Source organism: Haemaphysalis longicornis, unplaced genomic scaffold (assembly GCF_048455015.1).
Source record: "Haemaphysalis longicornis isolate Haplotype H1 unplaced genomic scaffold, Haemaphysalis longicornis Haplotype H1 scaffold_8, whole genome shotgun sequence".
In the NCBI taxonomy this organism is placed as follows: Eukaryota; Metazoa; Arthropoda; class Arachnida; order Ixodida; family Ixodidae; genus Haemaphysalis; species Haemaphysalis longicornis.
This window is the reverse complement of record NW_027526445.1, coordinates 132,536,894-132,558,621: the sequence shown is the minus strand read 5'-3', so window position 1 is coordinate 132,558,621 and position 21,728 is coordinate 132,536,894. Positions and strand designations below refer to the sequence as shown.

The 21,728-nt window shown below is 50.5% G+C and overlaps 1 protein-coding gene and 2 non-coding genes across 5 annotated transcripts in view; 2 read left to right on the top strand and 1 right to left on the bottom strand.

The window, feature by feature from the left end:
- Ena (ENAH actin regulator enabled) overlaps positions 1-21,728 on the bottom strand; it is a 119,934-nt gene that overhangs the window by 68,999 nt on the left and 29,207 nt on the right. Inside the window, exon 1 of one of the 3 annotated variants that reach the window (XM_077680403.1) lies at positions 18,044-18,567. The exons of the other annotated variants lie outside the window; for them this stretch is intronic. Within the exon in view, the coding sequence (XP_077536529.1) occupies positions 18,044-18,114 (71 nt within the window). The 5' untranslated portion in view covers positions 18,115-18,567. Of the gene's footprint in view, positions 1-18,043; positions 18,568-21,728 lie in introns of those variants that run through there. 3 annotated transcript variants of the gene reach the window in all.
- On the top strand, positions 10,603-10,674 carry Trnat-ugu (transfer RNA threonine (anticodon UGU)). The gene has a single exon. It is a non-coding gene; the product is annotated as a tRNA-Thr (tRNA).
- On the top strand, positions 11,079-11,150 carry Trnat-ugu (transfer RNA threonine (anticodon UGU)). Its single transcript has one exon. It is a non-coding gene; the product is annotated as a tRNA-Thr (tRNA).

Below are 21,728 nucleotides of genomic sequence, written 5' to 3'. Positions count from 1 at the left end.
ACGGTGGCCACTACGACACGTTTATAACGCTGGCATATTCGCCCAGTTCAAAACATTAAAACAAGAACGATCTATCGCGAACAAAACTGGCAACCCACAGGGACAAACGCAATTTTGAAGCGTGCACGAATAAACGGTGTCCGGGAGAAGACGGGCGCATAAAACCCTACACGCGCAAGAGAGGCTGAACGAGAGGTGGTAGCTTGAAAACAGACATGCGCGCAACTTCTGAACCCCGGCGAGTAAAGGTCAGCTGCATTGCCTTCTCGTTTGACCCCCGATGGAACGTGAACACGCCGAAAGCTTTTTAGCGAACGCACAACACCGGGAAATGGCAAAAACGAGAGAAATATTGCTCAGATACAAAAACAAAAAATCCTGAATACGATCGTAGGAATGAAAAAAGAAATGACGCAGCAAAAAAACAAAAACAAAAAAAAAAAAACAAATCAGCGACTTGCCAACAGGCGAATTCGCACGATAGGTATGCGTGCGTGTGCGCGTGCGTGTGCGTGCGTGCGTGCGTGCGCGCGCGCGTGTGCGTGTGCGTGTGCGCGTGTGCGCGTGTGTGTGTGCACGAAAACGCTGAAGCACCAATGTATATACGCCCGGCAAAGTGTCACGGCGCAAGTTTGCGTTCGATATCGTCGAACCTCCCCTCGCTGTTCTCCCCGGCGGCGACGAGGAAACGTTCCCGAATAGAACGCTCCACGGCGGGACGAAACAGAGCGGCGCGAGCGCTGTTCAAGAATTCGATTAGCGCACACTCCCGCCGGGAGTGGGACCCACTGCTATGACATCATGTCCTCCTCCTTCCGAACATCCATTACCTTCCCCCGGCCCCGACCTTTAAAATGTCAGAGAGAGGGATAGAAAAAAAGCCAAAAAGAAAAAACAAGCTTGATCGACTTTTTTTTTTTCGCTTCTGGGGCTGAGATCTCCTTCTCTGCCCAGATCTCTCTCCCGCTCTTCATTTCACCCTCCTCTTCGTTCCCGTCATTCTTATTTTTCCCGCACAGACCGGCAGCTCGACCGCGCCCGCCTCCTTCCGAATCGCTTTCGCCAAGCACAGGCACGCACGAGTGAACTTCCTTTCTGCCGTGGCTCCGGCGGAGGCGGCGACGAGGCCGTGAAGCGTGTACATATAAGCGAAGGCTGAGGAGCGGGTATACGGTTGCTAAGCGGGTTAGAAGCGAGCACGCCTGAAATGGTAAAAAATTGGGTTTAAAGACTCTCGCACGAACTCACTCATTTATTTGCAGCCCAGGTTAGGCGCGCATTACGCACAATTACTGTTCTTGCGACGAGCGACCCCCTATACCGGCATCAGCGAACACCCGCCAAAAAAAAAAAAAAAAAAAACCGGGTCACGGTGCTAAGGGCGATGTCGATGTATCGTTACGGACAGGAAACCCCTCGCTCGGGGAAGGGGCGTCAGCATCGTACTCTGAAACAACTGTCATTAACAATGAGTGGGAATTTAATACGGTTACCGCAAAACGCACAACGAGCTAGCGTCACCGGGCCTCGTTCGCATCGCATGAAAACATGATGATGATCATGATGATGATGATTAGTGGCTCTCCCTTTGAATCGGGACGTCGGTTGTCAGCCTGTTTTATTCCACTTACCTGCCCTGCTCCTAGCTTACCTAATAGATTTGCTTCCTTCCCTCCGTCTCCCCCTCACCCCTGTTTTAAACTCTCACCGCTTTCACACCCATTTTTTTCTCCCACCGCTGTTCTAAATTCTCATCCGTTTGACTACTGCGTTGATTACTTGCCTCATTGGCGCAACCTGCCGGCACTCGCTTTACTGCCGATACGATATGTGGGTACATTGGCCACACTGGACACAGTGTTCACGCATACGCCCGAAACCAAATAGGATAGAAATACCGCGCAGCGCACTGCCTCATCTGCGACGATTCATTAGGGGTCGACGCTTGGATCCTACTTTTTCTTAAGCTTTTTTGCACAGCCTTCCTCTCAAGATACGGTTGCGTATACACTGCGTGGATTACATGGACGTGAGTAACAGAACTGATCAATTTCTTTTAAACAAGCCGCACACTGGTGTGACTTATGGCAAATCCGTATTTAGCTTCCACAGAACAACGCCCACAAGAGCTCCCCTCTCTCGCACACAAAGATAACGTTCCATTAGAATGTAGAATCATTCGAGATACGCGCGGCGCCACTGTATACCCTCCGTCCCGCCAACCGTTTCGGTCAACGTCGCGGTGGTCTCGAACGGAGCGTATCAGTGAACGCAGGTTTCTAAATCCCGAGGAGACGAAAAACAGCCCGATCGCGGGGCAGCAAACACCGCGCACAGCCTCCAGCGACAAAACCCGATCTGCCTCGCTCCAACTAGAATAAAACAGCGCGCGGCTGGCCTCCATCCCAATTCCCAACATTGCCTCTCAGGGTTTCGCAAAGCCACGCGCCTATTCACGATTTATAGGGGCCCGGCCCGGGGCTGCTGGGTCGAGCCGACACTATATGGTATATGGAAAGCGATAGAGGCGGGGAAAGGGGAGGGCATAATTCGATCGAGTGCCGGAGAACTGGCAGGGGTGTATGTGCGCGGTCGGACGCTTGCGCCTCGCACGCGCCATGCAATGCGAGAGCCGTAAATCTGTCAAGCAGGCGAGAACGGCGCCTAAAGGGGGCGAAGAAGGGGCTTGTTGAGGTGTACGGTGTTGGGTGTACACACTAAGAGGAGGAGGAGGAGGGGGAGGAGGTACGGCGTCGTAAAAGTGCAACGAGGAGAAAGCAGCTGAAGGGGCGGCTGTCTGTGACGCACGACAGCTCGGTTAAAGCAGCACGCCGCGATATCGAACTCGCGCTTTGACTTTTTTTTCTTCTTCGTAGCGTGGAACAAGGTCTCGAGGGTCACTTGGCAGCGAAATCCCCCACCCCCTCCCTTCCAGCGACGTGATCTCCCTCTCTCCCCATTGTTTTGTCACACTGTCGGGTGCCACAGTTTAGGGCGCGCCAATATAGCGGTGAGAGGCGCGACGTTCAATAAAACGTGCTGTTGGGAGGGTTGGTTCGTGAATATGGAAGAAGGCTTAGCTCAGTGACGACAAGAACGGTCACCAGACAGGATTTTTTTGTGTGTGTGTGCGTTTACGCTTCCTTATGTGCGCGTGTTGACATCGAAATACGTCAGTTGCTAGCAGCGTCCAAGCTGTCTGCTAAGCAGCCTGAACGAGCTTCTAGCTTTCTAAGCCATCTCCATAAACCGGGCTATACCTACTTCCGTAGACATGAAATGCACGGAACACACGGTTCGCGAAGTGACACCACACACACGAGTGAGGACTAGCAAATCAAGATTACATACAGACGATCAAAACGAGGAGGAAGCCAAACTTACCACGCTCATTGGCGTGTAATTATGGTTTCCCGGCCGGTTTGCAGTGAGTCATCTTTTATGACGCGTTTTACGACAACGCCACACAAGAAAGTACTGAATTACGAAAGAGGGAGGAAGTGTGTGTCACTCAATTCTTGTTCTGTGACATTGCGCAGTTCATATCTCTCTCTCTCTCTCTCTCTCTCTCTCTCTCTCTCTCTCTCTCTCTCTCTCTCTCTCTCTCTCTCTCTCTCTCTCTCTCTCTCTCTCTCTCTCTCTCTAAGAGAGTATAAGAGCCTTTTCCAGACGGCAAGGCGCACAACAAGCGCGACGAGAGCAAACTGGCGGTACGACACGATAAAGAAACGCATCCTTGTTTCACGAAACAACAGTAGCTTTTTTTTTAATGCGATAGATTGCCCTACGGCATAACAGGGAGGTTTATAGGTAGTACAACATTGCACCAGTTGCACGCAGAAAGCCAAGAAGAGACCGGTACCGGGGTCCCCATATCCAACGCTCAAGATCGGGGGGGCCTCCCAGGATGGAGCCCTGTGCCTCGGAGGTGTTGGATTCTGGCGTTTCTAAGACCTGAACAAGTCCGTCAGCTTCTGGCGCACGAGTCACACAGAAGGGGCAGGTGTCCGCAAACGGGGCGGGGTATCGGGCAGGCCAAGCGTGAGTAACTTGTGGGGATAACGTCACCCCAACTCGAAGCCTCCGCAGCAAGACCTCCTCCCAGCGAGCGAGCCCACTGGGGAGGTCAGTTCTACGCGGTGGAAGTAAAGCACGCGTGGCGCGGCGGAGGTTCTCTTAACAACAACAGTAGTCGCTGGCTCCATTTAATGGCTGCCACTTCGTTTCCGCCTCCTCTTCGACTTCCTCTTCCACTTCTTCCGGCGGACAGAAATCGAACCCACGCCCTCGCACTCAGTAATAATATAATAATAATAAACTGTGGTTGATTCCTCTCTCATGGGAATCGGTAAAAAACTAAAGTGAAACACTAAAGTGAAATGTGCAGCGAAATCTGCCGCTGAGCATGATTTGCGGGTCGGTGGGTGCCTTGTGGGTGTGCTTGGCGAGCGACGTCCTGCTGGCGCATCGCTTCGGCAAAGGTGTACTGGCGTCATTTCCGTGACGGATAGGACGTCAGTGAAATCTCGGTGTATCCCGGTATAAAACACGTTCGTGTTAAAATGTAAAACCCGAAAACGAACAACCCTAAGTATGACGTACTCTTTAGTACTAAAGGTTGCTTCCCCGCAAGAAGAACATGTGTGCAGGGGTGCACTATTCCCAAGCCGCTTGCTTCGTTGTACTGGCGTCATTTCCATGACGGATATGACGTCAGTGAAATCTTGGTGTATCGCGGAATAAAACACTTTCGTGTTAAAAAAAATAACCCATCTGTTGTGTATTCACCGTTGCGTGGGTGTACGCACCGTTGCGTGTTGCGAGAGTGTATTCACCGCTACTACACTCAGCACCGAAGCTGGAACTTTATACCAGCGGTAGCAGGCTCACGAATTTTGGGCCACTGAACGATGACGCGTCGCCGACTGACCTAATCGAATGCACCCCGCGGGGCAACCAAGCACCGCCCCATGAGGGAAAGACAGGGGGAGACTCGATTGGAAAGGGGGGAGGGGGGATGAAACAGCCTTGCACAGCAACCAAGTCACGAGGCTACGACGACGACCGGCCGCCGCCAGCCGGGAAGTTAATCATAATCGCCGGGAGTTATATACGCGAACGGGGGAGAGGGGGAGCCGAAAACGGAACGGCTGGCTTCGTGCGCTGCTGGGACACAGGGCTGAATACGGTAGGTAGCCGCCGCCAGCCAGGTCGTAAATCCGCACGCCGAAGAGAAGAGAGACGCCGCTCGGTGCGGCAAAAGCGTCCAGGCGACGCTGCTGCGTCACGCGGCACGAGTGACGTCACCGCCGACCGACCGACCTGTCGGCGGGCACGCAAGCCACGTGTACGTCTATTCACGGCCGACTGGATTAAGAAATCGATATCAACCGCGGATTTTGAGGGAGATTCGCGCGGGCGGCTGCAACGGAAGAGAGTACCGGCGCGGAGTTTGGCGAAGACTCCACCCACCACCGCGCCCGTACAGGAGACACGGTCTCTCTCTCTCTCTACTGTAGAGGCTGCGCCTTGTTCGGTTACGACAAATAACTTCGTATTGTTGGTAATGCCAATGCGACTTTTACTACGGAGTACTGTGAATGGTAAACGCGATAAGGCCAGGAACACGAGGTGTTCGATGGAGCGCGATGGAGAAAGGAAAGGGACTCGATGAACCCCCGATAAAGCGTCCTGAAAACTCTGGAAGATGCCTTATTTTCGTACGGGACATAAACAGGCTCACGGTGATGACGACGATGATGACACAATTCCGAGTTTGTGCTTGAAAACGTAACGGCATGCATATTACCGTCATGGTCCTAGTGGAGAGCCCCGGAAATGATACTGCTCCTCTAGGATTGCCTCTTCTGTGGGGGTTTTGAAAGGGGCGTTATCCTGGCTACCCCACTACACTTAAGTTCCGGTTCAGAGTTCGAAGTTATTGACCTACCAGCCAAAGTGAGGCGATAGGAAGGATTTCGATACGGTGTGTATACGTACACGCCAAGGCCAAACTTGTCGCTCCTTCACCCAAACCAACACAAAAAGCCATGGAATGTGAATAAAAAATAAGGCCCGCATTTTAAAGTCCACAAATTTTCACCTCACTAAACAACGGAGCGCGTAAAAATTTACCTGACACGTTGATCCTTGCAAGCTGTCATTACGCGAAGACACGCGTTTTCGCGGAACTGGTATATTAAAACTGTTTCGTGTTGAACACACTATAATACAACTTCCAGCGCGAACTCCGCCCGCTTTAAACAACCGCATCTATAGGCTGGGGCCGTCAATTACTCGCAGACGACAAATGTAAGACAATACTCCAGTAAAACTGACCCGCGTCTACGAAAATGTTTAGCTTTGGTTTTGTCAAGAAAACTTACCCTTCAATTTTTCAGCATTTTGTTCATTCCCTCCAGTTCCCCAGTCTAAAATGACAACAGGAACACCGCAGAAACCTAACAAGAATTCCTGTCGTACGACAAAAAAAAACTGTTGCTGCGACAAAGCATCCGTTGCTACGACACAATTTATGTTGTAACGACAAAGCCAATTTTCCCAACGACAAATATTCCTGTAGCCCCAACACAACTGTATGTCGCTACGACAGCCATCATGCTGTCGTGACAGAGCCAGTTGCTAGAATCACGACACAAAAACACGACAAGACGACAGTACGACACGCAGAAATACGACAAAAAACTACAGGAATTCATGTCATTTTCGACCGGGATAACGTTTCAGCGTGTGAACGCGCCCAAAACGTCCTCGACAGCCCTCGGTACAAACGAATCGCTCCGCTAAGTCGCCAACATCATTCGCTCTGCTCCTGCTCCACCTCGGAGCACCAAGGCGTGGGGGAGGCGAAGCCAAAAAGGAGTAAATGACGTCAGTCAGGCGAGTGTCCACACCACGGGAAACCGAGCAGAGTGCGGGGGAAGGGATCTCGGCCCGCCGGGCCAGAAGCAAGATTAATTGTCGCTGCGACATTAGTAGCTGCCAGAGGAACCCCGCCACAACTCCGCTTCCTATTTCGTACTACGGCACGAGCCCCGGAGAGGAAGATTAAATCGTCACGTTGGAATAAGAAGAAAATAAACACAAGAACAGGAAGAATAGTAGAAAAAAAAAAAAAAGAAAGAGTCCCCGAGGTCTGGCGTGTGTTACAAACACGCCCACCAAGATCGCGACGGGGAGATGACTGCACCTGCTTCTGATTTCTTTCTTCTTTTTTCTTCTTCACACGAACGCTGCTGTGGAAGAAACGGGAGGTGGATTACGAGAGGGAGCGTTGCCAGAAGTACGCGCACTGGCGAACCCCGGCACTCCAAGAATGGAAAGAAGGGGGATGAACTATACAGCGTTAGCTGTCGAAGTTTCGCTAAGCCGTCAGAAATCTTTCCCCGGGCGACGACAAAAAAAAATTGATTTCTTTCATTTTTGTTTTACGATCTCATGTGATCATGATCGCGTGCACTGTTCCCGGGGCGACTTCGGCAATTGATTGTAAAAACAGGGTACATTGGCGGCGGCGAACTGGCGCATAGTTAACAAGAAAAAAAAATTTCGCGAAGCAAAAAAAAAAAAAAAAAAAAAAAAAACCTCCGCCTCCTTCGGGCAGAACGCGCATCAATCGGAAATACACTCCCTTTGCGCACTCAAGCAGCGGCTACCCTCAGGGACACTGTGGAGTGATTGGAAACCTACGCCGGTCATAGACAGTCGAGCATCGTTAACCAAATCCCAAAACAAAATTTTGTAGCCTGCAGTCGTTTGAGCATTCCAACGTCGTATTATTTATTTGTTTCGGAATAGTGCCGTTATAACCCAAGTTACAGCCGTTCTCTGTAACCAGACTCCTCCCGTTGAAACCCGTGCATTGGCAGCAGGAGGGAATTCCTTATTAATTACAACTTCATAGTAATCCAATCGGCCTAATGATAAAGTCGTCATAGCGGCACTATGATTCTTTACCAAGATACAGATTGAGAAAGAGCCAGGAGGCATTTGCGAGAAAGTTTGCTTTGCCGCAAAGCACATTCTGCCGACGGATAAAATACCGAGGAGCCAGCCACACACGGCTTCGCTGTAAGAAAAGTAGCGAAAGTAGATGTTAAGCCCAAGGACGATAGAAACATGTTGAGAAACCGCGCCCTTCACGACTACGTACCGCAGAAGTTGCCGCAAGTCGGCTTTTCCTCTCGACCCGCGGAGCCGTGGCAAAGCCGGATTACAGGGCCCAACACCGCGCCTCGGCCATATTGCTCAATTGCACGGATCAGAACACAGCCGTCGACTGCGGGCAGATCAAGACAAGACACGCCCTAAGCTGACAGGGCTTTTGATCCCAGAAGAAAGTGTGCCCTTCATCGTGCCGTCCAGCAAATTTTACCATTGCGAGTCTATTTACCACCAAAACCTCGCTTTCAATTAAACCTGCCGCGGTGGCTGAGTGGCTAACGGGTTGTGCTGCTGAGCCAAAGGACGCGGGTTCGATTCCCGCCCGCGGCGGCCCCTTTCCTAATGGAGGCGGAAAGCAAGAACGCCCGTGTGTTCGAGATTTCGGCGCACGTTAAATATCGATCCAGGTGGTCAAAATTAAACCGGGGGAGCCCAAAGCTATAGTATACGGCGCGCCTCTGTGTAGCGTGGGCGCGTTAAACCCCACAATCGTCACCCTGTAAGGACCGTTCTCTGAACGAGCGTTGATAACTAAAAAAACTTGCATGCAACCTTATCGGTACATTATCTACACATCTGTTTTTTCAGGCGTTGATTCTTTCGTCTCAATGTGGGCACATTCTCTCTCTGCCAATGGCGAGATTCCACCGTGGCCTTTCCACAATGTGTCGCCTACTTCTAACCAATTTGATTAGTGGCAATATATATATATATATATATATATATATATATATATATATATATATATATATATATATATATATATATATATATATATATATATATATATATATATATATATATATATATATATATATATATATGTATGTATGTATGTATGTATGTATGTATGTGTGTGTGTGTGTGAGGTGTGTGTGTGTGTGCGCGTGTGTGCGCGTGTGCGCGTGTGTGCGTGTGTGTGTGTGCGCGTGTGTGCGCGTGTGCGCGTGTGTGCGTGTGTGTGTGTGTGTGTGTGTGTGTGTGTGTGTGTGTGTGTGTGTGTGTGTGTGTGTGTGTGTGTTACAAGGCCCTACTAGTTCTTTTTTATCGCTCAATCTTGACATCTTCATACTGCGCCTCGCAGTGGGGGCATTGACTTTCCCAAAGAATTAACCATTCGCCTTCCAAGGTTCGCCTCCGCTAAAGCAGTTGAGGCCGACTCAGATTATCGTATCGTTCACTCGGTACGCCGTCGTGCTAAGTGAGCGAAGGCGCCTACGCTTGCATCGTTTGATTCGTTAAAGGGGCATGAAGACAAGAGAAAAGTCCCGTTCATTAAAAACAGCGCGTTATCCCGATAAAGATGATATCAATTTTAAGACAACTTAACTCGATATTAAACTTAAGACAACTTAGCTAGATATTAAAAATGAAGGAAGCAAAAGCCGGTCACCATCCATTTCCTGTCGAGGTGTCTATGACGTCACGGAATCTTGTTTGCGCGATTGGCGGCCAAGAGGCACGACTGGGCGATTGGGCCTTTATACTTCCGTTTGATCGCATAATTTGAATGTTGATTAGCAGTTAATACACTGGGCCTCTTCGATTACCAGTCCCGGATCGTCCACGGACTGCCCGAGACGCGATACGGCGCTCGATTTTCCCATAAGGCTTCCGGTCCAAGGCCAGTCCTCGGACTGCCCGCGGACCATCCAGGACTGGTAAATCGAGGAGGCCCACTGATAACTGTTTCTAGTGCTGGCCCATATCATTGTGGAAAGAAATTTGAAAGCTTTTAATATATATATATATATATATATATATATATATATACAGATAGGTCAGCAGTCTACAACGCCAAAGGAGACATAGGGGTGTGGTTAGGCTCTTTTGTTTTTCACTACAGTTAATTAAGTAAACATTTCTTTTTAATTATACAGACGAAAGAAAGAAAAACACGCGCCCAGAGTGGGGACCGAACCCACGCCTTTCGATTACATGTCGAATGCCTTACCGAATTGTAAGGCATTCGACATGTAATCGAAAGGCGTGGGTTCGGTCCCCACTCTGGGCGCGTGTTTTTCTTTCTTTCGTCTGTATAATTAAAAAGAAATGTTTACTTAATTAACTGTAGTGAAAAACAAAAGAGCCTAACCACACCCCTATGTCTCCTTTGGCGTTGTAGACTGCTGACCTATCTGTATTTCCTCAACGAGCCCCTCATTGCCTTACTATATTATTCTGCGAAAGCCTAGCGAGGGTCTCGGTTCCGGCAGCCTTGATGCCTAGGTAGCATAAGAGGGCTTCCCGCCAGTAGCCCGCTCATGACAGGCTGTAGACGTTCGAGTCTCGCCCCGGGGGTTGAAAAGAAGGTCTCCTTCTCCCCGTGTAGTCAGAGTGGCGCTGGCTACCACCCTCAAGCGTCAGATACACCTCTAGTAAATATAAATAGCCCAGAAAGTGAAGGAGAACACAGTCGCCCAGATAGCCGAATTGGTAAGGCATTCGACATGTAATCGAAAGGCGTGGGTTCGGTCCCCACTCTGGGCGCGTGTTTTTCTTTCTTTCGTCTGTATAATTAAAAAGAAATGTTTACTTAATTAACTGTAGTGAAAAACAAAAGAGCCTAACCACACCCCTATGTCTCCTTTGGCGTTGTAGACTGCTGACCTATCTGTATTTCCTCAACGAGCCCCTCATTGCCTTACTATATTATTCTGCGAAAGCCTAGCGAGGGTCTCGGTTCCGGCAGCCTTGATGCCTAGGTAGCATAAGAGGGCTTCCCGCCAGTAGCCCGCTCATGACAGGCTGTAGACGTTCGAGTCTCGCCCCGGGGGTTGAAAAGAAGGTCTCCTTCTCCCCGTGTAGTCAGAGTGGCGCTGGCTACCACCCTCAAGCGTCAGATACACTTCTAGTAAATATAAATAGCCCAGAAAGTGAAGGAGAACACAGTCGCCCAGATAGCCGAATTGGTAAGGCATTCGACATGTAATCGAAAGGCGTGGGTTCGGTCCCCACTCTGGGCGCGTGTTTTTCTTTCTTTCGTCTGTATAATTAAAAAGAAATGTTTACTTAATTAACTGTAGTGAAAAACAAAAGAGCCTAACCACACCCCTATGTCTCCTTTGGCGTTGTAGACTGCTGACCTATCTGTATTTCCTCAACGAGCCCCTCATTGCCTTACTATATATATATATATATATATATATATATATATATATATATATATATATATATATATATATATATATATATATATATATATATATATATATATATATATATATATATATATATATATATTTCTTCCGTGTTTTTTTCTTCCTTTTCGGTTAAAAAAGCCGCTTTTCGCGGCTGAAGCAGCTGAGTGAGTTACCAGAGGCGAATTCTTTAAAATACAACAACATTGTATTTCGCCTCCAGGGGCCCTTTAACGGCACGCGTTATAGTTCCGAAGCATTAGCTCGCAAACTTCACCGCCGTCTCCTAGCGACCGCAGGTGTCGTTTCTCTCATTTTTTCTCGGTAATTGTCCCCTTTCTTTCCTCAAATCTAGCCTAAAGCTGTTCCTCACCATGATCGCGGTATCACTTAACATTGCCAAGCACCTCAAACGCGTACTGCTCTCGCTGAAGTCGATTTCGTTCTTCGAGTCGTCGCCTGATATTGTCCATTTCCGTCTCCTACACGGTCTGCGGAAAAAGCTATTCGCTGCTATCCTTAATTCAGTTATTTCTCTCCGTAAACGTAATGAGTGCGCCGACTGCCCGTTCCAACGTTCTGCCGCCCATTCGGCCGTCCCCGGACACTTTTGAAATATCGGGACGTCTTCCTGCATTAAATGGTGAATGAACTGAATTTACAAAAAAAAAAAAAAAAAAAAAAAACGGAAGTAAGCTCCCACTAGCCCGTAAGACTTGAAGGTAGCGAAGCTGTATGCAACCTCCACGACCATCACGAAGGTTTAAGTCCACGATTGAAGCCGATTTGCTTCTCCGCTGCCGCAACTATACCTTTACTGCGTCACTGTTGCAACAAGTGTGAGATTCCCTCCTTTTTCTTTTTTTTTTTTTTTGAAGGGACAATGGGCTTCCTCGATTATCAGTCCCGGATCGTCCACCGACTTCCCCGAGACGCGATACGGCGCTCAATTTTCTCATAGATTCCTACGGGACTTCCGGTCCGAACGCAGTCCTCGGACTGCCCGCGGACCGTCCAGGACTGGCCGAGAATGTACAATTATTCGACATCACTTTCGATTTATTGTAGGGTTTAACGCACCGACGCAACGCAAGCGATGAGGCGCGCCGTAGTGGAGGGCTACGGATTAATTTTGACCCCCTGAGGGGGATCTTTAACGTGCGCCGAAATCTCGCACACACGGGCGTCATTGCTTTTCGCCTCCATCAGAAAAGCGCCCGCCGCTACCCGGAATCGAACCCGCGACCTCGTGCTCAGCAGCGCAACGCCTTAGCCACTGAGCCACCGCGGCGGGTGACATCACCTTCGAGGGGCGTACGCTATGACGAGTCTTTCTCGTTCAGAGCAAGTGCACGACTACGGCGAACGCTATAGAGTCTTCGGCGTTCCGAGCAAGTGTGGCCATGATTACGGCGAACGCTTGAGTTTCTTGGCCAATCTCCCTTAGTGGGTATATGCTTGGCTTGACAAACGTGCGCAGGGGACGCTGGGCGGTCTTCACGAAGCACGCATACGCGAGCGCTAAGCATTTTCTTGGTTCTGTTACCTATACCGGGCGGCCGCTGCGAGGCCTGTGTTCACGGGCGCTCTCTCGGCAATTTCTAGGTATTTTTAACTGCGGACACAAAAAATCGCGATTTGCTAAACAGCTTCGCTGTTAAAAAACACTAACAAGGAACAAAAGGACACCTAACAAGAAGTTGGTGCGCTCATTTACCCGCAACTTAAACAATTCATCGTGAACACAGACGCCACACTCGTGTTTGAACACCACGCCTGGCAGGCTGAACGCTATTTAAAATAATTCGTACATGTAACGATCCCCGCACTAGTCAATTAGACCGACATTTTCCCCCGCTTGCCACTACCTCAAGAGAGAGAGAGAGAGAGAGAGAGAGAGAGAGAGAGAGAGAGAGAGAGAGAGAGAGAGAAAATGCATTTAATGGTAAAAGCGAGGTTAGCCGAGCCACACTACCTCAAAAATGATAGAGCGACCACAGGCCTATAACGCAGAGCGATAGCAGTCGCTGCGAACAAGGGAATGATAAGACGGCGCGTATGTGCAATTTGAAAGTAATTAACTGCCCGTTGGAATATAGCCCAGATAAAAGGGCCCGCCGGACTGCGGCCGTTATCGTCGGCCCATTTGACGGGCTCGTGTCTCGCAGGCGATGCCATTCATGAAGCGTGCACTCGCGAGTAAAATGCGTCACATTTCTGAGAAAGACGCGCGGTTGGTGCCCCGTTTCGAGGCGTCACGGATACATTATACACTTTGGACGAAACACTCCTCCACCGGGGCCAGATAGACAGAAAGCCACCATTCCAGAGGCCTGCGTCCGCCGATGGAAGCAGCCAGATATGAAAACGCAGACGACGATTTAATTACATTGCGGTGAAACAATAGCCCACAATAACAGCTGTTGACGAACGCTACGCGATTACGGTGAACCACTCAGGACAATATGACGACACTGCATACCTGTCTCCCCACACAACACAGGCTTCACCTTGTGCCGGCGCGAGGCTGCAGGTGAACGCTACACCCACTCCCCTGTTTAGGTCTCTATTCCAGCCTCATGTCCGTTTATGAAGTAGATATGCCATGTAGTCGGCTGTAAATCTGACATACAGACAAAACTCGATCTAACGAAACCCGACCTTACAAATTTTTCGATGTTCCTCCGCAGGTGCCTACACGGCTCAATGCTGTTGTGAACTCCAACCAACGAAACAGATACAGCGCCATTCCTGATTTAACGAAGTATTTCGAGGTGCACATTCGTTCCGGTAGGGTGGAATACTATTCCCGCGGGCGACCTTCACCATTCCCGCGCATTCGCTCCGCTGAGGGGCAACCTCCTCCCCCTCCCCGCGCGCGCCTGCGCAGTCGGGTGCCAGTGACCAACCCGCCGCCGTAGCAGGAGCCTCCGCGGTAGCCGCAATGCTAAAACTCTCTACTCTCCATTGCCTCCGAGGGAAATCTGCTGCGCCGCCGTAGTTGCCGCGTTATTCCCGTAGAGGAGCTGAAACGTAACACCCGTTCTACGACCTATTTAACAAAGGAAAACGAATTGGCGCAGCTTGCACCCCCGGTGCAAGGCTGGAGAAACAGTGTAGCTGGGGGTGACCGAGCTTCTTCCGATTTTACCGCGTTTTTCTAGGCTTTGGTAAGTTTTGGTAAGTTCTGCGACGTTCTTGCTAGGCTGGGCTAAGTGCTGAGGAGTGCGGCCAAGTTTAGCCGGAATTTTATAAGGCCGTTCCGGTCGACAGCGGATTCCAGGAGGGAAGAAACTAGGGAGCCACTTAATAAGCTAGGCTGAAGAGTAACGACACTGACGCACGGCGGCAGCCATTTTGGTGGCTGACGCCAGTGTGGCCAGCTTTATGCGCCCTATTGTGGCCGACGATGACGGGCGGAATAGGTCCGGGCGCCGTCTGACAACCATGACAGTTGTGTTTACTTTTTGAGGATTTCGAGCGTGAACGCCGGCACGACAGGGCCACGCTCGGTGACGCTAGCGTAGCTTATTTAGTGGATATATAGGTTACACTGGAGCCACTAAATAAGCAGCGCTTTAGTAGTGGCTGTAGGTTACGTTAGACCACAGTCGTTCTTTCGCAGCGGGAAGCGAAGGAGTCGTTCCGGCCGGTTGAAACAGCCCGGTACAGAGCAGCGCGGCATGGCTACCCTGCCTGGGACTTAAAAATTCACTCTCAACGTGTCACACAGCCACACTGCGCTCCGAAAATCACGATTTATTGAAGAACGCACGCACGCGGCAACACAGATACACCAAAACGTCAGCGCCCATGGGTCTTCGGGGTAAACACACATCACGTGAGGCGGATCGACCACTGGCCGCTGTCGGCGGCATACAACAGTGAGAGAAAAGAGTGACGATACTCTGAAACCTCATCTAGTGGCTCTAGTCCACCCCATCTCCTCTGTTTCTTTAGCCTCGCGCTACTAAGCCAGCTGTGCCAATTTGTCTCCACGCATTTTAGCAGTTCAAGAAATACCATCACCTTTAAAATGGTGTAGTGAGGGGTGCGCGTACGCATATGCCCCTTGTGCTCGCACGCGAACAGGCGCGATAGCCGGCTTCACTGCTATAACACCCTCTCTGCGGCGGTGCACCCTTTACAGGCGGCGTAGTTTTTTTTTTTTCTTTCTTGGTACCTCTTTTTTGACGACACCATTGGACCAAGCTCAAGCTCAGACAGCTCCGCGGTTAAAAGGAAAATAAGAACACTGCCGCTACCCACGAGCGGCTCTACTGACGTGGCCCCGCCCACATGACTCACGTAGTGACTTCGGCACCCCAATCGGTGGTTTGGGTATTGCTGTGTACGGCTGTTTCATTCGACTCGCTGACGCGTTCTCACACGCTCGGTTCAAGAACGCCTGGACGCAAGAAGTACATAGCTCGAAAAAGTAAACTCATACCAGCCATACTGCAGACTTGTTCCGCCAAACAAGATTATCGGTCACTCCTATGCATAGGTCGGCGTACTCACTCGTGAGTACACTCATTTGTACTCATTTTTACTCAAACTCACGAGTGAGTACGATGATGAGTGATCACACACCCAGAAAAGAATAGTGAGTACGATGACGAGTGAGTATAGGGGTAAGTCCACTACTCGTGAGTACAGTACTCATGAGTACACTACTGATGAGTATGAGTACTCATGAGTACAGTATTCATGAGTATGAGTACTCATGAGTTTGAGTACTAATGAGTATGAGTACTCATGAGTACACAGCATTCATCAATACACAGCACTCATGAGTACACAGTACTCATGAGTACACATCACTCATGAGTACACAGCACTCATGAGTACAATACTCATGAATACTGTTTTTGCGAGTGCTTGCACTCTTGAGTATATGCACTCCTGAATACAGTAGCGCAAACAAGAAAACGGACGACAAAAGCTGCCACCCGAAGACACGCAGAAAAACGCAGTTTACGGCCACGGCTTCACCGACAACCCCCGAGCTCCCCTGAGCCCGACCCGGCCTGAGAACAAGAGGAGACACCAGACGCAACGCGAGTGCTTACGTTCCGTTTTGCTTTGTCACATGTACTTGCCTTCGCGCAGTAAGTCGCCCAACGACAGTGCACCGCGTCAGACGTTTTCTTCCTCTGTCCTGATTTATATGTAACCTGTATTTTTCTAATCAATTAAACAATTTATTTTTTCTACTTAGTCTTTCATTCGAGCTACGACCTAGCTAACAGTGCAGATAAGTTGATTATTCGTGAGTAATACAAATTGAGTACTCATGAGTACAGATTGAGTACTCATGAGTGCAGAATGAGTAGTACTCATGAGTGCAGAATGAGTAGTACTCATGAGTGAAAAATGAGTAGTACTCATGAGTACAGATTGAGTACTCATGAGTACAGAGTGAGTACTCATGAGTACAGATTCAGTACTCATGAGTACAGATTGAGTATGAATACTCGTGAGGACAAATGAGTTTGAGTACAAGTGAGTACGATTACAAATGAGTATTTGATGAGTGAGTACGAGTGATTTTGTGAACAGGCGAACTTTTTGAGTCTGAGTTTGATTGAGTACAGCGTGAATGAAAAAAATTGTGATTGAGTTTGAGTGAGTTCTTTCTGTTTTGCCGACCTATGCTCCTATGGACAGCGACCTTACGCGACTGACTATATGCTTGTCATTACCACAGCGACCTACGCATGAATCTTTTTTTTTAATAACCTACATGCATTCGTTTCTGTAACCTATATGTACATCTACAACGCCCGTCAACAAAAACCCGATTTGTTCCCCGTTAGTTCCAAAACAGCACCCGATTTTTTATCGACCAAAATGTCAAAATTAGACTCAAAATCTGAGGACCCCAAATAACAGCCCTCTGACGCATACATAACTAACACGATGAAGTCACGTATATAGTAGTGCGATCTGCCATGCGTGGCCATAAAAAATCGCAACAGCGCAAAAAAAAGAAAACGGGTTGTTACGGGCTCTTCGCGCGGTTACGATTTTGCATGACCACGAACCAACTAACTCGCACCAGAGTCCTGCTACGCCATGCACGGAAGCCGTGGCGATACTATTCGTTTATTGTGGGACTTACGACGCTTCGCAGGCGATCAGGCGCGCCGTAGTGGAGTGCTCCGGATTAATTTTGACCACCTGGGGATCTTTAACGTGCGCCTAAATCTCGAACACACGGGCGTTTTTGCTTTTCGCCTTTAGCAGGAAAGCGGCCGCAGCGGCCGGGAATAGAACCCGCGTCCTTGTGCTCAGTAGCACAAGCCGATGCTATCCCACTCGGGCAAGACGCATAAAGGCCCAGGCAAGCTTACTGTATACATAAAGCGCGCTTAGAAATCTCTTACACACCATCGCTGTCGTCCCGAAAAACTGCTTTTGCAATTGAAAATCCAGCGCCAAACAAGGCCAGCTCCGCCTCAGCGCAACGCTGGACGCCCGCAAACGCGGATCTTTTCCGTACACCCCTAGCAACCCAACGGCAAAAAGACAAAACAACGTTAACGAGGAAAGGCCAGAGTGTAACGGCGACTCTGTCCAGCTGCTAAGACGAAGCACGCATGCCGACCCATTCGGCTTCTTTCCTTGTCACATCCACCCTTTTTGGCCCTACACCGATACCGTTTTTCCTCAAACGTAAGCTACCGCGACCAACAGACGTGCGCGCATATACTCACCCGTCGGGCACGCTGTGGCGGCGGTTCAACGACTCGGTGCCCGTCGTCAGCACCATTGGGCAGCAGAACATTCGCTACCCGCAGCAGCAGAAGCACACACACACGGACACGGGCACCGAACGACGGCCTCGAAACTCGCTGGACCACGAAAGGGCGGCGCACTGCGGGCACTAATTCCGATCGTCGGAGATTCCGCACGCTACGCCGCGTTCACACGCAAAGGTTCACACATACGCACACCAGTCGGCGGGAACCCTCACGGATAATAACGGCTACTTAGGCGCACGCGCACAGCAAACGATGCGGGAGGTCGTGGGTTGGATTAGACCAACGGCCGGCTTTTTTTTCTTTTTCCCCTTCACGGAGTCCTTGTGCCGTGTGCGCGTTTCGGTCAGGTCGGTCGATTGCGGAGGCTCCAATATGAGCCAGAAATCACTCGCACACTCACTTCGACAAGAGGAGGAATTTCGCGCGCGTTAGTAGAACAGCGCTCTCAACGCACAGGGGGCAGTGGTCACCTTCGAGACTGTTTCTGCGTCATACACACACACACACACACACACACACACCCAACAGGCGGACGTGGCACAAACTTCGTCTCACGGGTCAGCCCAAGACGTGCGATGGGTACCAGAAGAAGCTCGCGAGGACGAAGGGGCTGGCCTGAACTTTCAGTTTTCAACGAGACGTCAGTTGGTCGCGCAATTCGGTCCGCGGAGACGCCCTTGAAAGGCCTGGCAACCAGACTTGAAGCGAAACACTCGGACGTCGTTGCCAAACTATACACAGCCGCCAAGAGTTGAACTTTACGCGAACATTCTCCGGAAAGCAGCGGCAGCGAGGCCGACAAACTAACAAACCGTGCTCGGCGAGCCGAGCAGTTCGAGCTCGTGACGAGGGGCAACTCGCGGTCGACGAAGGAATTACTCAGATGCCGCACACGTCCCGGCTGACACGGCAGAAAGAAGCTCGAAAGCGGAGCCGAACTAGCTAGACTGCTGGCCGACAAAAACAATGGTTGCAAAATAGTCCGCCGCACAGACGGTGCAATGTTTCCTCCGGCGCGGACTATCCTGCGTCTCTTCAAAAACAAACGCAAGGCCTCGAAGGAGTTGTTTTCGACTAACTTCGCCGGCTACTGCAACCCGATGCTAGCCTCTCACTCGGATAATTTCGGGGCGCTTTTTGCGAGCTCAGTTGACGTTGCATTGCTTTCTTTCTAAATGGAAATGCAGACTCACATCACCCCGTGACGCGCAGGGCAACTTTCCGCGCACGCAACAATGGTATTCCAGCAGTCTCAACTATCGGAGGGGACGCAGAACCCTTTGGGGGATGCAGTACAATCTGTCATGTTGCTGCAAGGCGGGACATGCCAGGGTGTATAATAGATTGCTTCGCGGAACCACTTTAGTATTAATAAAAAAAATTTAACAGTCTGCAGTTAAAGAGCCACCCAACCAGAGTACGTTTATCAACGGAACGTTAAACAAACATGCCCCTAATGCAGAGCCAAGTTAAATTACTATCAATTCAACCGGAAGTAACTTCCGCTCTGTGCGTCGTGATCAACAAACAGACTTGCGGAAGCGGGTCCGGAAACCTCACGTAGCCGACGGACACGGAGCCGGGGCAACCGGAACCGGAAACGCCGTTGCAGCAACAGGCGGACGCCGCGATCCCGTCGTGCTCGAGCGCATTTCCCTCCCACACCTCGTGAAGATCAGTGGCAGGGTGTGATGCACTCACGTGTCGAAGTTGAACCCATCGCGGAGAGTAGGAGCGAAAAAGAAAGTCAACCGTCGCCCGGCAGCCGGCCGAAGCTCGTTGCCCTAACCACGAAGAAGAGAGAGACACGCCCAACAACGAAGACGCGGTCTATCACGCCACCGCGGTTCAAGAGCGCCCGCGCGGGAAAAGATTACACGACCAAGCCGGACGGACGCCCCTTCTATCCCACTTCCCCTAATTTCGATTATCTTAATTGGGTACGCGTAATCCACGTGAGCACGCGCGCGCACGCACACTTTTCACATCTTCGCGAGAGGAATGCTCTTGAAAGACGCAGTAAAGCTCCCGGAGGCAGACGACAGCTTCAGAGAGAAGCAGACGATCGGAAGCAGACGATGCTTCACTGGATTTGCAGCGAATCGCAGCAACAAATTCAGAGAACGAGGGGCGAGAGATAGGGAGAAAAGTACCGGCCGAAAGGAACACGGCTTCACGGACTCCTCACAGCGCGGGCGATCTCGTGCGGCGCAGAGACGAGACGACTTCGAGACGTCCGAAAGCGTTGGATGAACTCCCGTTCTTTGTGGGAGGATGATGGTCGTGTCGTGGTGTACGAGCAGGAGACTTGGACGCAGAGAGAGAGAGAGCCTGGCTTTCCGGTATAGCTCGTGCACGACGAAGAAGAAAGTCACCGGCTGCGTGGCGGCGGCTAGGAAAGCACGAAACACCGCAGCAGCGGCGGCGGTGGCGCAGTTTTTCCCGACCGCCGATCGGTGAAGGGAGGGGCCGGGCCGCGAGACGTTCAACAAGACGCCGGGATCGTGTGTACGCACTGAGTCGCCGTCGTCGTAAATGCGGCACAGCAGACGAAGGGGGAAAAAGGACCAGGAGGAGGAAGCACTAACACAGCAATAACGACAAACTTGGGATCAGCAGACGCTGCGCAACCACGGGTCACCGAGGAAAAAAAATACCTGGAACGGGAAGAGGAGGGATGCGAAGCTGCCCCTCTCCCCCAACCTCCTTCCCCTTTAGGGAAGACAGTGAGGAGGAGGCGGCGACTAGATTGCCCGCCGCCGAATTCACCCTTTCCACCACGAGAGCGTCTCGCTTGCTCCGCGAAGCGCAATTCTTCCCGTCAGGCCCCGGCAACAGCATTCGCCGTACAGCGGCGCCGCGAACAGGCGGCCACGTGCCCCCAACTGCCGTTCTCTCCTCCTCCTCCCCATCGCAGCATCCTCCCATCCTCATCCCTTTTCGAACGGACAATGCGACGGCTGCTCGGCCGCTGCGAAAGAGCGACCTTTTTTTTCCCTCCAACGAGCCGCTCTTTCTCTCGGCGGCAAGGCCTGAGGCAATGGCCTCGAGGAAAAGCTGTTTACTGTTTAAACTCCGGCCTCTTTTGAAAAAACTCCGCGCATGTTCTTTTTTTCTTTTCCAGCGTGTCGGAAGACAGAAAATGTAGCGCTAGAAAATTTCACCAGAGCGCCTTTTCGCTATTTATAGAACACACGCCATTGGCGCTGACATTCCAAGGCTGGTTCGTCACGGACGCTATTATAAACACAGAACGGGCATTTGAGGCTACAAAAGCAGATTTTCCCTGGTTCGGCTTGTAGACGGCGATACAATTTTTTTTTATTTCCAGTCCCCGTGCCACGGAAAAATAAGTCACGCACAGTAAGAAAAAAAATTGATTACGCGTAAGACACTGGAAATTCCTATCTGTAACCGATCCCTTCGAGAACATTGGTGCTGATATTAACACTGTAGCCCACCCTCAACGGAGAAACTTGACTGATCTACTAAAAACCCTGGAACAGGAAACCATTTTCATTTACGTTCTTTTTTCTTTTAAATTTCTCTTGATATACCTACGGCTTTTTCCCCTCTGGAAGCATGTCAGAGAACGCATGTTTGCAAAACTCTGCGTTTTCTTTCGCGATCTACAGCC